General features: G+C 42.4%; 1 protein-coding gene across 1 annotated transcript; it reads left to right on the top strand.

Moving 5' to 3' along the window:
- Positions 1–151: 151 nt before the first annotated feature.
- On the top strand, positions 152–9,687 carry tmem87b (transmembrane protein 87B). Its single transcript, XM_076285817.1, has 20 exons — positions 152–352; positions 1,217–1,277; positions 1,463–1,554; positions 1,909–2,043; positions 2,168–2,224; positions 2,342–2,395; positions 2,598–2,691; positions 2,970–3,031; positions 3,509–3,692; positions 3,938–4,037; positions 4,261–4,354; positions 5,400–5,471; positions 5,973–6,081; positions 6,287–6,345; positions 6,657–6,760; positions 6,961–7,034; positions 7,140–7,210; positions 7,518–7,570; positions 7,769–7,799; positions 7,975–9,687. Exons 1-20 carry the CDS (start codon positions 188–190, stop codon positions 8,014–8,016), a joined length of 1,713 nt encoding a protein of 570 aa, XP_076141932.1. The 5' UTR covers positions 152–187; the 3' UTR covers positions 8,017–9,687.
- Positions 9,688–12,628: the final 2,941 nt, after the last annotated feature.

Below are 12,628 nucleotides of genomic sequence, written 5' to 3'. Positions count from 1 at the left end.
CTTCTGGTTAATAAAACTTGAGCTGTAAATCAGATAAAATACAATTCTGTAATTCTGTTGCTGTGGTTAGGCCCCTTACACACCACGTCCTCAGGATTCAGGTAACACTGACGTCGCTCCTTCAGGTGAGTTGGCAGTGACCACTGACCTACGTTGAATGTGTTAGCTAGCTAACGTTACTAGCCATATGACAGAAAATATGGCTGCCTCTGTGCAGCACTGTGTGATGGGCTGCTGTAGAAATATTTTACAGAAGCCTTGGATGCTGCTTCTCTCAGGGATCCTAATAAGTTGTGTGACAGATATTGATGCAGCCCCGGAGACTGGGAAATGGACATTTACCATTGTCAATGTAAGTATTGTTATCAATTCGTTGACACAAACCTGTCTTATTAACGTTAGCAAATATTAGCTATCGCTAACAGCCACCGTTGTGCGGCAAGCTCGGTGTGATACTTCACCCAGCCTAATCCGTTAGGGAGTATGTGCCAGCTTTTTAGCAACGTCTATCTTGAAAGTGATGCTTTTCGTTTTGTGTTGTGACTCTTTGCGAGCCAAAATGTGATTGGGATCTAAGGTGGTCTCTTTGATGGAGCCTGCCAGCTGCGCTATGCTAGCTGGCTAGATAGGTAGCTGCTAGCTATTTTAGTAACGTAGTATGAATACTTTTATCAACACAAGCTAGTCACTGAACTTGGATACCAATCATCATGTTAACTGATTCCACCAACTATCTAGCAAGTACAGGGTTATGACGAACACTTTCAGTTGTTGCAGACAACAATGTGTTGGGATTTGTTATTATTGTAGCTAACCGGCTAGCTTGTTAGCCAGACTATAGGCAACTCCTAGAATCTAAATGTCTTGGCAAGCGTCTACAGACAGTGGGAATCATGGATGTTATGGGAAAAGTTCTTTTGAAATAAGTAACGCTTTTGTTGTTTAATATTTCTCTATTTAAGTAGTCCTACAGTAGATTACCATTTCATGACACACACTGAATTATTTAACCCAAGTTTGCTTAACTTCCCATTGAAATTACCTCTCCAGTGTCAGTGGAAAGCTTTGTAAAGCGATAGGCTTACACCAAGTAATGCCATTAAACCAGAACGACACGTTTGACTGATAATAACGAGACATTTGCAATGCCAGGGAGTTGAGCCTTTTTCATTTTTGCTGTAAATATATATATGCATCGGCTTTTATTCCGTTTTAGACATCCAAACCGTTTTTCATAAGAAAATCCATGTACAGTGGAACAGATATAACATTGACAGGTATGTGAACTTTTAACTAATCCTTCAACGTGTGTGACTTTTAAGCGGAGCATAACAATATCACAAAATAATGTTTCTTTTTCCACCTATTCCCTCATTTTTCAACCAACAGCACACACAAGCTCTTTAAAAAAATATTTGTTTAATATGGAACTTATTCTTGCTGTCTTATTTCCATATCTCAGTACCATATTTCAGCTGTCCAGAAGAGGTGAAATTCACCATTCATTGGTTTTTAAAGTTCTACCCTTGTCACAATGAGTTCAACAACCTTGAAGTAAGTCATACTGCTCAGTGAGTGTAAAATGTCTGCTCATGATTTAATAGCATAGTACTGTACTGTCACTGCTAATACACTGCACATATATTATTTATAAAACTGTAAACCACCTTCTGTAAACCAACTGTATACTACTGTCTACAGTACAATCGTGCCCTGTCTATGCACCACCTATACTTTGTATTGTTTGCACTTTGTATTGTTTGCTTTTTTGCACTTCTGTACTCTGCACAATGACAATAAAGTTAAATCTAATCTAAACTTAATCTAGTTTAATCTAATCTTACTGTAATTGAACAGCATTGTGATTGCGATAATAATTATTATTGTTGTGGGGGCTTCTGTCTTCAGGAAATGTATGAACGGACTCCTCTAGCCAGGGGTGATGGTCTAGACCCCAGTCCATTAGGTCGTGGGGAATACCTTGAGCATGAGTATAAACCCATAACTTGCTATAAGGGGATGTCCATGTTTGCCAGTCTAAATGTAAGTTCAGTCCGCACTCAAAGTGTGGCAGTTGCATGTGTAGATGCCTTATGTTTTTTCGTTCCATTACTGAAACTGCACCCCTTATCTGATTCATTTTCATGTCATTTCTTTCTCTCCTCAGAAAACAAAAGCGGAACCCCGCATTGTAGAACCACCACTACAAGACAACGCAGTACATGTGAGAGGTCCCTTAAGTCCCAGTTCACAATATTTGCTTAAATGGAATTTCAGTATTCCTGAATGTATGAGAACAAATTTCGCATGTTTGTTTGTTTCCCCATTTGTGTCAAATTAGAAAGAAAACGACACCAAGTGGTTGACTGAAGAAGCGGACAAACAGGGAGTTCCGGTAAATCCCTATTTCTGGAGATTATGCAAATATTTTTGTCACCATGAAATGTTTACATTGCGCTATTTGCAAAATAGTACAATACATTCAGTACAACTGATTCCAGATCATTTGGTGTCATATTAAATAAATATTAAGATGTAAGTTAGTAGTTTGCAGTCCATGAATTCCCCATAATTTGATAACGGCTATCTTCCTAAAGGCTGATGTTATTGCTACAACATGGAGAGACGGTCCTTACTTGCTGGTAGTCAAGATAACGTCAACCAAGCCAGAATCTGACTGGAATTTGACAGGTGAGCAGGACTGCTGTAGATCTCTTGTGCTGAGCTGCAGATATAGACCCTTTCAAGAGAGTTCCATTATCAGCATCGTAGTTGGCCCCACAAGGCTTCCGTTTTAACATTCCATATGTTATCTTAATGCAGAGGAAGTATATTGGGAACAAAATAGAATGTTCAAGCATTGTTTTTGTTTTTATTGTTGAAAGGGTCTATATCCAAAATGGCAGGTGCCAGGAACATGTGACAGACAGAAGTAAAATTCTCTTGTGTGTTTGTTTCTGTGTCTCCAGCCGTTCTGGTGATGAAGGGCACACATGGCTTCATCTCTGTCACCGAGTGGCCCCTGATGATTGTGAGTTACATCATTCTGAATACACTTTTTTTTCGCCTCTGAGATAGAATAGTTCAGCACCATGGAGTTTTGGTGGTGGTCTCTGTGATAGTTAATGTGATGCTGAGTCATTACCATGGCAACCAGCTAAGGAACTCACTGCAGGATCATTTATCTGCTACTCTCATATTTCATGAAATGTCTCATTCTGCATGGCTCAACTAATTAGATGAGGTTGTTCAGCAATGCAATCAGTGATGATATTTGCATAAACAAACATAGGGTGACAATGTATGAAAATGGCTGTCTGTGCTTCAATCACATCTTGATAGCATTGTTTCAGATCCAATGTGGTGGTGTGCACAGGGAAAATTACCATTACAATTGTGCAAATACTTATGGACCTGTGTGACACAACAGATTTTACATTCATCAATTACATGAGTATGCCACACATGTTAATTCCCACTCTCTGTGTGCCCTGTCCCCATCGGCCAGTTCTACATGGTGATGTGCATAGTGTACATTCTCTACGCTCTCCTCTGGTTCGTCTGGTCCTCCTGCTACTGGAAGGACCTGTTGAGGATCCAGTTCTGGATCGCCGGCGTCATCTTCCTGGGCATGGTGGAGATGGCCGTCTTCTGTGCCGAATACGAGAACACCAACGCTGTGGGGGAAGCCAGTGAGTGGACGTTATAGTCTCCTGGTGCATTAACAGAGTGTTGCATAGGCCGTAGTCCCACGGATAATAACTTGTTGGTTTACTAATGACTGTCTTGCATACTTTGAGTTGGTCAGAGAAAAAAAATGCTAATTTTGTAAGTTGCGCGTCAAGCTATGCAGTGGTGCTGCTGGCCTTAATTTTTAGCCTTCAGCTATTTAGGACATTGCTGGCATTCAAACAAGCCTGGTGTGATCATTTTGCAGCCCAAGGCCTGCTGATCTTCGCAGAGCTCATCTCGGCACTGAAGAGGACTCTGGCTCGCCTGCTTGTCATCATTGTCAGTCTGGGATATGGCATAGTCAAGTGAGTCTCCTTGCCACCAATGTTCAGAAGCTACACGTCTTCTGGCAGTGTATCTGACTCTGTTTCTGTTCTTGTGTTTTTGCCAGTGGGCATCAATCTGCATTTGTGTGAGTGTGTGCGTTTGTTTGTATATGTTTTCTTTGTACACAAGGATTCATCTCTGTCTGTGTGTGTGTGTGTGTGTGTGTGTGTGTGTGTGTGTGTGTGTGTGTGTGTGTTCTAGGCCTCGCCTGGGTACAGTGATGCACAGAGTGGTGGGCCTCGGGGTGCTATACTTTGCCTTTGCTGCCATTGAAGGTGTCCTGAGGATCACAGGGGTAAAGAGCAGCTCCAGCTTTATTACACACACACACACACACACGCTCTCTCTGACACACACACGCATACACGCACACGCACACACACACACATGCTCTCTCTGACACACACACGCATATACACACACCCCCACACGCATATACACACACCCCCACACACACACACACAAATTCAAATGAGACTGCTCATGACGGTGATAAATGATGACTCTCTGTCCTGTCCCTGCTGGGATGCCTGAGGGAGGTGCTGCTAACAGTCACAGCATTTAGGCAAGTGCACAGCGTGCAGCAGGACTGTGCCAGCTGGAGAAGCGGATGAATTGCCAATTTGGAATATTCGGCCACCCTTTCCAAAGCGTGTCCATTCATGGGGCCACAGATGCCTTGCCGTGTAAAAGCGGCTCTCTGTTAGTTTTGGTCACTTTACAGAGTGTGTCCAGACAGAGGAATGTGTCTTTGAGACAGTGGTGAGGTTATGTTAGTGCAGATTGGTGAACGGACTCTATGAACGGTCCATTGGTGGTCACACATTGCACGTAGTAACAGGTTGAAGACGGTAACATTAATATTTACAAAGGGTTATGGGTACCTATGCTTAGATTGTATTTTTCTGTATCTGAAAGGGTCGGGACAATGCGCCTAATCTCATAGCGATCATCGGTCTAGCCATGCTTGACTCCTCTGCCACCTGGTACATATCCTTTGGATGGATAGTTCAAGGAAGTAGCACACCCTAGACACATTACCCAGAGGGCAATGCTAGTGAGCAAAACAGCTTGGTACTAATAAGGAATCTAAACAGTGTTTAATATGTATAACTGAACATGATCTAGTTTTGATGGGTATGTTGATGGAGTGCATTGAGGGTAGATTGCAAGTGATAATTGGTGGCTTCTGCGCTGGTATGAGGTAATTCTGTCTCGCCTCTCTTTCCCATCCATTCTGTCCGGCTCTGCTCCTGGGGTTCTGCTCTCTTTGGGTTCCGCACCTGTTCCCTGTCTCTCTCTCCGTCCCTCCCTGTGGACTCCTCGATGGTCACCGTCAGGCCAAAGACTCTGACCTGGCCCTGCTGGCCAACATTCCCCTGGCTCTGCTTGACTCCTCTCTCTGCTGGTGGATATCCTTTAAAGCTGCTCCTCTATCGGGCTCCTCGCTTCAGCTGTGTGTGTGTGTGTGTGTGTGTGTGTGTGTGTGTGTGTGTGTGTGTGTGTGTGTGTGTGTGTGTGTGTGTGTGTGTGTGTGTGTGTGTGTGTGTGTGTGTGTGTGTGTGTGTGTGTGTGTGTGTGTGTGTGTGTGTGTGTGTGTGTGTGTGTGTGTGTGTGTGTGTGTGTGTGTGTGTGTGTGTGTGTGTGTGTGTGTGTGTGTGTGTGTGTGTGTGTGTGTGTGTGTGTGTGTGTGTGTGTGTGTGTGTGTGTGTGTAAGAGCGGAAGAGAGATTGGTGGGTAAGCATAGGGGTTAGCCTATCAGGCTGAAGTGTAAGAGATTGTTATTGTGTTGGGTGGTTACTGTATTTTGGATGTGCATGTGGGGTATGCACGGGTCTGTCCTGATGGTGTTTGTTTTGAGATGAACCTCTTCTTGAGCTGTGATGCGTCATCCATCCTTGACCACCTCATACATATTTGTAAGCTTGGCCCAAACCATTAAGACGCTTAAGCTGAGGAGGAACCCTGTCAAGCTGTCCCTGTATCGACACTTCACCAACACGCTCATCTTCGCGGTCATTGGTAAGTACGGCACGAGTGAAATGCAGTGAATTGAAAGGTCAAATTTTCCCACAATTTTAAATAGTTTCTCGAGGTCTTGCTAAAACATCCCTGTCATACTTTGGTCAAAATACCAGAAGGAAGAAGCACCACATGATCATCATTTTCAGCCCTGTCTGAAGAGTTAAGTTTTCTCCTGACTCCTCATCTCTATCCTTTGTTTCAGCCTCCATCATTTTCATGGTGTGGACCACGAAAAAGTTCCGCTTTGCAGATTGCCAGTCGGTGAGTTGATCTTGCTTTTGCAATAAACTACACGATGTAACTCTTTATAGAACATATGCCTGAGGTGTGTGATGGTCACACAGATTATACCTTAACTGTCAGGGTTTCACATTCAACATGTTTTTCTCTCTCTCTCTCTCTCTCTCTCTCTCTCTCTCTCTCTCTCTCTCTCTCTCTCTCTCTCTGTTTCTCTCTCTCTTTCTCTGTTTCTCTCTGTTTCTCTTTCTTTATCTCTCTGTCTCTCTCTCTCTGTCTCTTTCTTTCTCTTTCTTTCTTTCTCTCTCTCTCTGTTTTTCTCTCTCTCTCTCTAGGACTGGATGGAGCTGTGGGTGGATGATGCTTTCTGGAGGTTCCTGTTCTCCATCATCCTGCTGGTCATCATGTTCCTCTGGAGGCCCTCTGCAAACAATCAAAGGTCAGCTTTGCATCAATGTGACCAGTCATACACCATGATGTCACTGCTTTAACTTGCTGTCATTTCTTTCTCTTTGCTGCTAGAGTTTCCCTTATAGTCTCTGCTCTGCCCCCCTTTACATGTAGCCTAAGTCAGCATTGAGGTATGGTCTTTCGATGGTGAATGAAATCAAGGCTTTCTCTGTGTTATGACGTGCTTAGGTATGCATTCACACCTTTGATGGACGACTCGGACGACGAAGAGATTGAGGAGTTTCTCGTGTCTGCTAATATGGGTATGGTGATGAGAGGGTTTAGGAGATGATGAGATCTTTCTGAGGGTGGCGTGGCTGTGAGTTGCTAACAGGTGTCCCTTCTGTCTGTCTGTCCTTTCTGTCCAGCTGATGGCATAAAGCTGAGAACGTCCAAGAATGAGACTAATGGAACAGCAGCCAAACCTGCGGCCAACCCAGTGAGTATGAACCAGACCACATAGACACAGAGACTTCCATTATATCTTAACATGGGCAGACTCACATCAGTCCATTGGTAGCAGTTTTTGGGTGTTTTACAAGGACCAGAACTTGAGTTTTTTGCATTTTCTGTTAGCTGATATTTGAGTAGTAATATTTGAGACAATGTGATTTATTTTCCACCCTTTTTCACTTTTTCAGAATATTGTTGGTATTTTAGACACACCAAGACTCATGCACACATGCATCGTTACACACACACACATTCATACACACCTGTCTCATGCAGTTTCTGCTTTATTTCAGGATGATGACTTGAAGTGGGTGGAGGAGAATATTCCTACCTCGCTGTCGGATGTGTAAGTGGCCTGCCCTGTCCTCTCATTCCCACCAATAAGAACTGCCTTGGCCCAGTGGGACAGGTCTTCTGTTAGCCACTAGCTGTGAATGATGAGAACCACCAAACAATGGAATGGAAGCATTCTTTGTCTTTAAAATGTAGAGTTGAATTTAAATTGTACATAAAGGGTAAATTGTGTTACTGTGTCTTTTTTTAGGGCACTTCCTGTTCTTCTGGACTCTGATGAGGTTTGTGTTTCCTCCATTTGGACCTACTTCCACTTAATTATGCCCCTGTAGCACTACCTGTGCACTGTTCATTCATTTGTTTTTGTCCTTTTCGTGCATAGGGAGGTATTTTGTACGTCTATTCATTCTTGTAAGACTGCGGGATCGACATGCTTTTCTCTCTCTCGTTTTTTAGGAAATCATGACGACAAAATACGAAATGTCCAAGATGGAGTAGTTCTCTTGGAGGAAACAGTGCTACACTGCCCTCCTCATAGTGGCTCCCCCATCGGACAGACCACCAGTGGCCGCTCAAGAGGGACGTATTAACACTAAGCAAAGCCAGGCTGCTGTGGCTGAAGCACAGACAGGGGCAGGAGAGGAGATCTGCCCAGCTAACAACTGATGGCGGGTGCAGTCCTCGAGCGTGTTTCTTTTCTCTCTTTTTTTTTTTCATTCTGATGGTGGTGTTACCTCAAAGTTCCTTCATGAAAGTGTACAAGTCACCATCTTGCACCTGGTGATCTGACCATTGTTTAAAAATATGTTTAACCAACGTTTTCAACAAACAAAGCTACCCTCATTTTGTCCACTATACGAGGGAGCTAAGAAAAATCTTAGCTTATCATGACTGTGTCTGGTTTGTTTATTTGTTTTTCACTTCTGTGTGTCCCGTTGGAAAGTTTGCGTGACAGGAACGAGTAACTTACGATGGAATTGATGAGTGACAGTTCTGGTTGACCAAAGTCGAGATTATATTTCTTTCTTCTTGTTTGCATACACTAAGTGTTATTTATGTGTCGGTATGAAGCAGGTTTGCTTCGGTTTGAAAATGTAATGTGAAATACTGTAAATGTGTCTGAGATCTTTGTGTGTGTGTGTGTGTGTGTGTGTGTGTGTGTATCTGCGTGTGTGTGTGTCTCTCTGCGTGTGTGTGTATCTCTGCGTGTGTCTGTCTGCTTGTCATGCTGTCACAGGCTGGGCCTCAGAGTTTATATACGTGTTGTGTGTAAGCTGTGACTTGAAATATGCATAACTGCTGTGGGGCGTGATTGTAGCTGCAGTGTTAATGCAGCACTAGGTGTGTTAGCTTAAAGGCCCTGCCCATCTTTGGACACTACAGCAATATAAATGCTTTGATTTTTAGAGCTAGGATAGTCCTCCTTCACCCCTTCGGCTTTTCTTTTTTCCTTCTGCTCATCAGTCCTTGTATGTTGTTTATGTAGAAGTGTACTTAACGATCACAGAAACGCCTTGGTTAATTTATTTCTGCTTTTGTTATGACATGAATACTCCTGACCCTTATTCTGTACCCTGCCTGTTTTATGACTGTACTGTACAACCTTCAATATTAATATTTCTTCTTTTTTTGGGGGGGTCATGTAAATATGTGATTGGATGACTGTTATCCCTTTCCAAGTGATGTCCACAGAGTGTGGGAAGAGTGTTCTCTACCGAAGTCAGAGGTCGTACAGAGAGCTGTGTACTCTGTAGTTTTTTTTTTTTTTTCTAGGTTCAGGGTATATTCTGTATATCCTGTGATGCACAAACTGGCTGAGGTGGCAGAAGACTTGGCTGGAGATGAGTTTCACAGCATCTTGCTGCATTTTCATTTTCAGGACTGATCTCGAGTCTGGTTGATCATGATTAGCAGTGCGGTTTGTGGATTTCATTCAGCAGTGTTGAAGCATTTCACTAATAGTTGAACAAAGTAGTCTTTTCCATTCCATCCTCTAAGAAACCTCAAGTTGGTGGCTGAGATATTACAAATACATTCATTCTAGACAAACTCCTATTTTTACCAAAAATATGCTTCTGTGTGATGTATGAACATACAAAGCATGTTTTTCCATCTTTATAAAAAAATGAATTGGTTTGGTTAAGTAATGAATAAACGAATAAATATTTATATCGTGTTGTTTGGTGAAAAGCATAAACATACTCCTTGGTTTACATAGCTCCATTTCTCGGAGGTGATAATTTCCACTATTCAGATACTGCAAATATAGCACAAAATAAGTTAACCCCTGTTAACTTCTCCATTTTCTATTGCAGTTTTGTTCAAAAACCTATAGGAACTTTGACATATATGTTTACAGATTGCATTCGACATCTGTTTCATACATGAATTTGTGAGAAATCAACCTTTGTTCTGATGGGCATCATCTCGGTTTTCAGATGTTGGATTTTGGCCTCTGTATTTGTGCGATTGCTTACCTTTAGACCAGCTTGATTCCACAAGGGGGCATCCAAGCTTCAATATCAATGGTCATTTATCTGAATTTCACTCAAGGTGGGAAAGTAGTACAAAAAACTGAATGATAAGTGTTCTCAGTTGTAACAGTTTTAAAAGCATTTGATTCAAGAGATTCATGACACGTTTATATTGTGTAAACATAATCAGTAGCCTACCATAATATGGATCCGATTTACAGAGGAGACATTCAGAGTAAACAAGTTTTTTTTTTTTCTGGAATACACAGTATATTTTTGTTTTCATGTTTTTTTTTTTTTTTACAAAATGTCTAGATGTAGTGTCAAAGCAAAATATCAATCAAATGACCAAATCACCCATTTGTGCAAACAAGCAGTCATAAGCCATTAATAAGCTCTTTGTACTTGCTCAGATAATCTCTGTTGAACGATGTCATGTGATAGCTTGTGGCAAACAAACTGCTTCCTACCGCGAGATGGAGAAATGATTCACAAACATTACTTGCTCTTTCTAGGCATTCTAGAGAGGTTGCTGATCAAGCATCTAAATGGAGTTGCCATCTAAGCTGAGCTGTCCACTCAGAAAGACGCTATTGACTCCCACGATGACCACATTTAATGTCGGGTCGATGAAAGCCAAGAGAACGGGTCTTTAAACGCTGGCCAGCAGAGGTGAGTGAGCTCTCCACCAGAACAGCTCTGAGACCTCTTCATAAAAAAAAAACACTGACTCGATTCATCTCAGATCAACCCACTCATGTCTTAGCACAAGCTCACCTGGGGTCTAGCTCTTGAGTGAGGAGAGCATCAGTGACATCAGCCTGAGACACAGACACAGGCACCTCTGACTCGGACTCTGACTGGACACCACTCCTCTCTCTGGCCCTAAAGGCCTCTTTCTCCTGATAAACTCTCCAGGGTGCTCCAGGGGCCGTAACCTTTGCTCAGCCAGATTGATGCAGGAGCCTCTTTGGGTGGGTTGTGTAAATCTTCGGTTGAAGTAGATTGGGGTTAGAGAGGGTGTGTTTTGGTGTGTGTGTGTGTGTGCGCGTGCGCGCGCGCGCGTGTGTGTTGGGGTGGGCTCCAAGGCCACAGGGAGTGGATTACTATGCTCCTACAGACCCTGTTTACCTTAGTTGACTGGGTTCATTGTATGTGCACTTGTAAAGTACAAATATGTAAGTGCACATATGACATTGAGGTACATGGGCGTGTTAGACAGCGGCAAATAGTCCTCGATTTATTTTGCTTTACAGTAATTTCCAGAAAACACAGTCAATGGCTAATATGAAAAGTGGAATTACTGATCATTCTCAAATGTCTGAGGTAATGATGACCAATAACTAATAATTATTTTTGAGAGCGCTGTCCATCATCTTCTAGTGACCTCTTCCACACTACACACCTCCCTATGGACAATTGCTTCCAATGAATTTCATTTAGGAGATAAAGTACAGCTGGTAGTTGAGGGACTGATCACATTTATCATTCTCTTATTAGCTCTTCACATTGTTGATGTGTTTATTTCTTACTGGAAAAAGGCGAGCTCTTGTGAAACCAGAACCAAGCCAAGCAAGTTGGTCAATGGGGGTTCTGGGAGGGCTGTAAATGTTTCCATAAACATGATTTGGACCATGAAAACTGTTCTTGGAGGCAAGGGTTTGATTTGCAACATTCCGTGCAAATGGTGGAATTTGTTTATTGTTTCCTCGTGACAGGTCTTGGTGAATACAGAGCACAGAATAGGGATACCTTGAGGAAAAAGGCAATGCAAAGTCAAATGAATACACAAGTACAACTGTGTATTCATTGAACATAATTCATTATTTAAATTAATATTTTGTATTTGTTAACCATTCTCCAAGTCTTGTGTAACAAGACGTATCTTATAGTAATTACATTGTATAGAGGGGATTGAAGAAACAATAATTTGGTGGGTTTGTGATCAGTCTCTACCCCTGTGACCTGAAGGTGTCGTGTGGCCGTTTGCAGATGGCTGAGATAGGCACACAGGGACAAACGGACACTATGCTCACTCTCTGCTCTCACTCGCCTTTTGGATTCCCTCCCAATGTACATTTCTGCATGAAAAGTGATCCTCTTCTGTGACCTCTCTTTCCTTTCCTGTGCAGTGTATTCCGAACAAAACAAAAAAAATTCTCTTACGGACTCCCCTTTTCATTCTGAAATAACTGACTGACTAACAAACTGTGCGGCCCCTCTGTTTTTATAGAGGGACTCAGTGGGGGGAAGAGAACGACTCTAGTGTTTCAGGACTCAGTGGATTTCCCAAGAATTTCATACGACATTCCCAGAATATCCAGGAGCAGGGAGATTTGAAGGAGGATAGATGGCGTATCTCTCAGCAGTACATATGTGACCTTTAATTTGGAGAGGGCTGAACAAATACAGGCAACCTGAATGTATGTAGCAGATATCACCAATATCACAGATGGTTGTTTCAACCGAGTTCTTCAAAAACCTCCATCTCTACCTTATCTCCTACCAACCTGAACACTAATATTGTTCTAAACTGTCATGGTCCACTGGCTTGCCACATAATATTATGAGAGGATTTTGAAAGTGTTTTGTCAAAAATTGCTTGTTGCAAACTGTTGTGGTATTGTGTTGAGTTG

Source organism: Alosa pseudoharengus, unplaced genomic scaffold (genome assembly GCF_046254945.1).
Source record: "Alosa pseudoharengus isolate Yale_2024_CS ecotype anadromous, Long Island Sound unplaced genomic scaffold, YU_APseudo_1.1 YU_APseudo_1.1_scf_15, whole genome shotgun sequence".
Classification (NCBI taxonomy): Eukaryota; Metazoa; Chordata; class Actinopteri; order Clupeiformes; family Clupeidae; genus Alosa; species Alosa pseudoharengus.
The sequence above is the reverse complement of the archived record's forward strand: the minus strand, read 5'-3'. Positions and strand labels throughout refer to the sequence as shown.

Excerpts from the sequence above, each read along its gene's own strand:
- tmem87b (XM_076285817.1), top strand. The coding sequence starts at position 188 with ATGACAGAAAATATGGCTGCCTCTGTGCAGCACTGTGTGATGGGCTGC. Across the intron at positions 2,396-2,597 it reads CGGACAAACAGGGAGTTCCG|GCTGATGTTATTGCTACAAC; the intron begins GTAAATCCCTAT and ends ATCTTCCTAAAG. Across the intron at positions 4,038-4,260 it reads CTGGGATATGGCATAGTCAA|GCCTCGCCTGGGTACAGTGA; the intron begins GTGAGTCTCCTT and ends TGTGTGTTCTAG.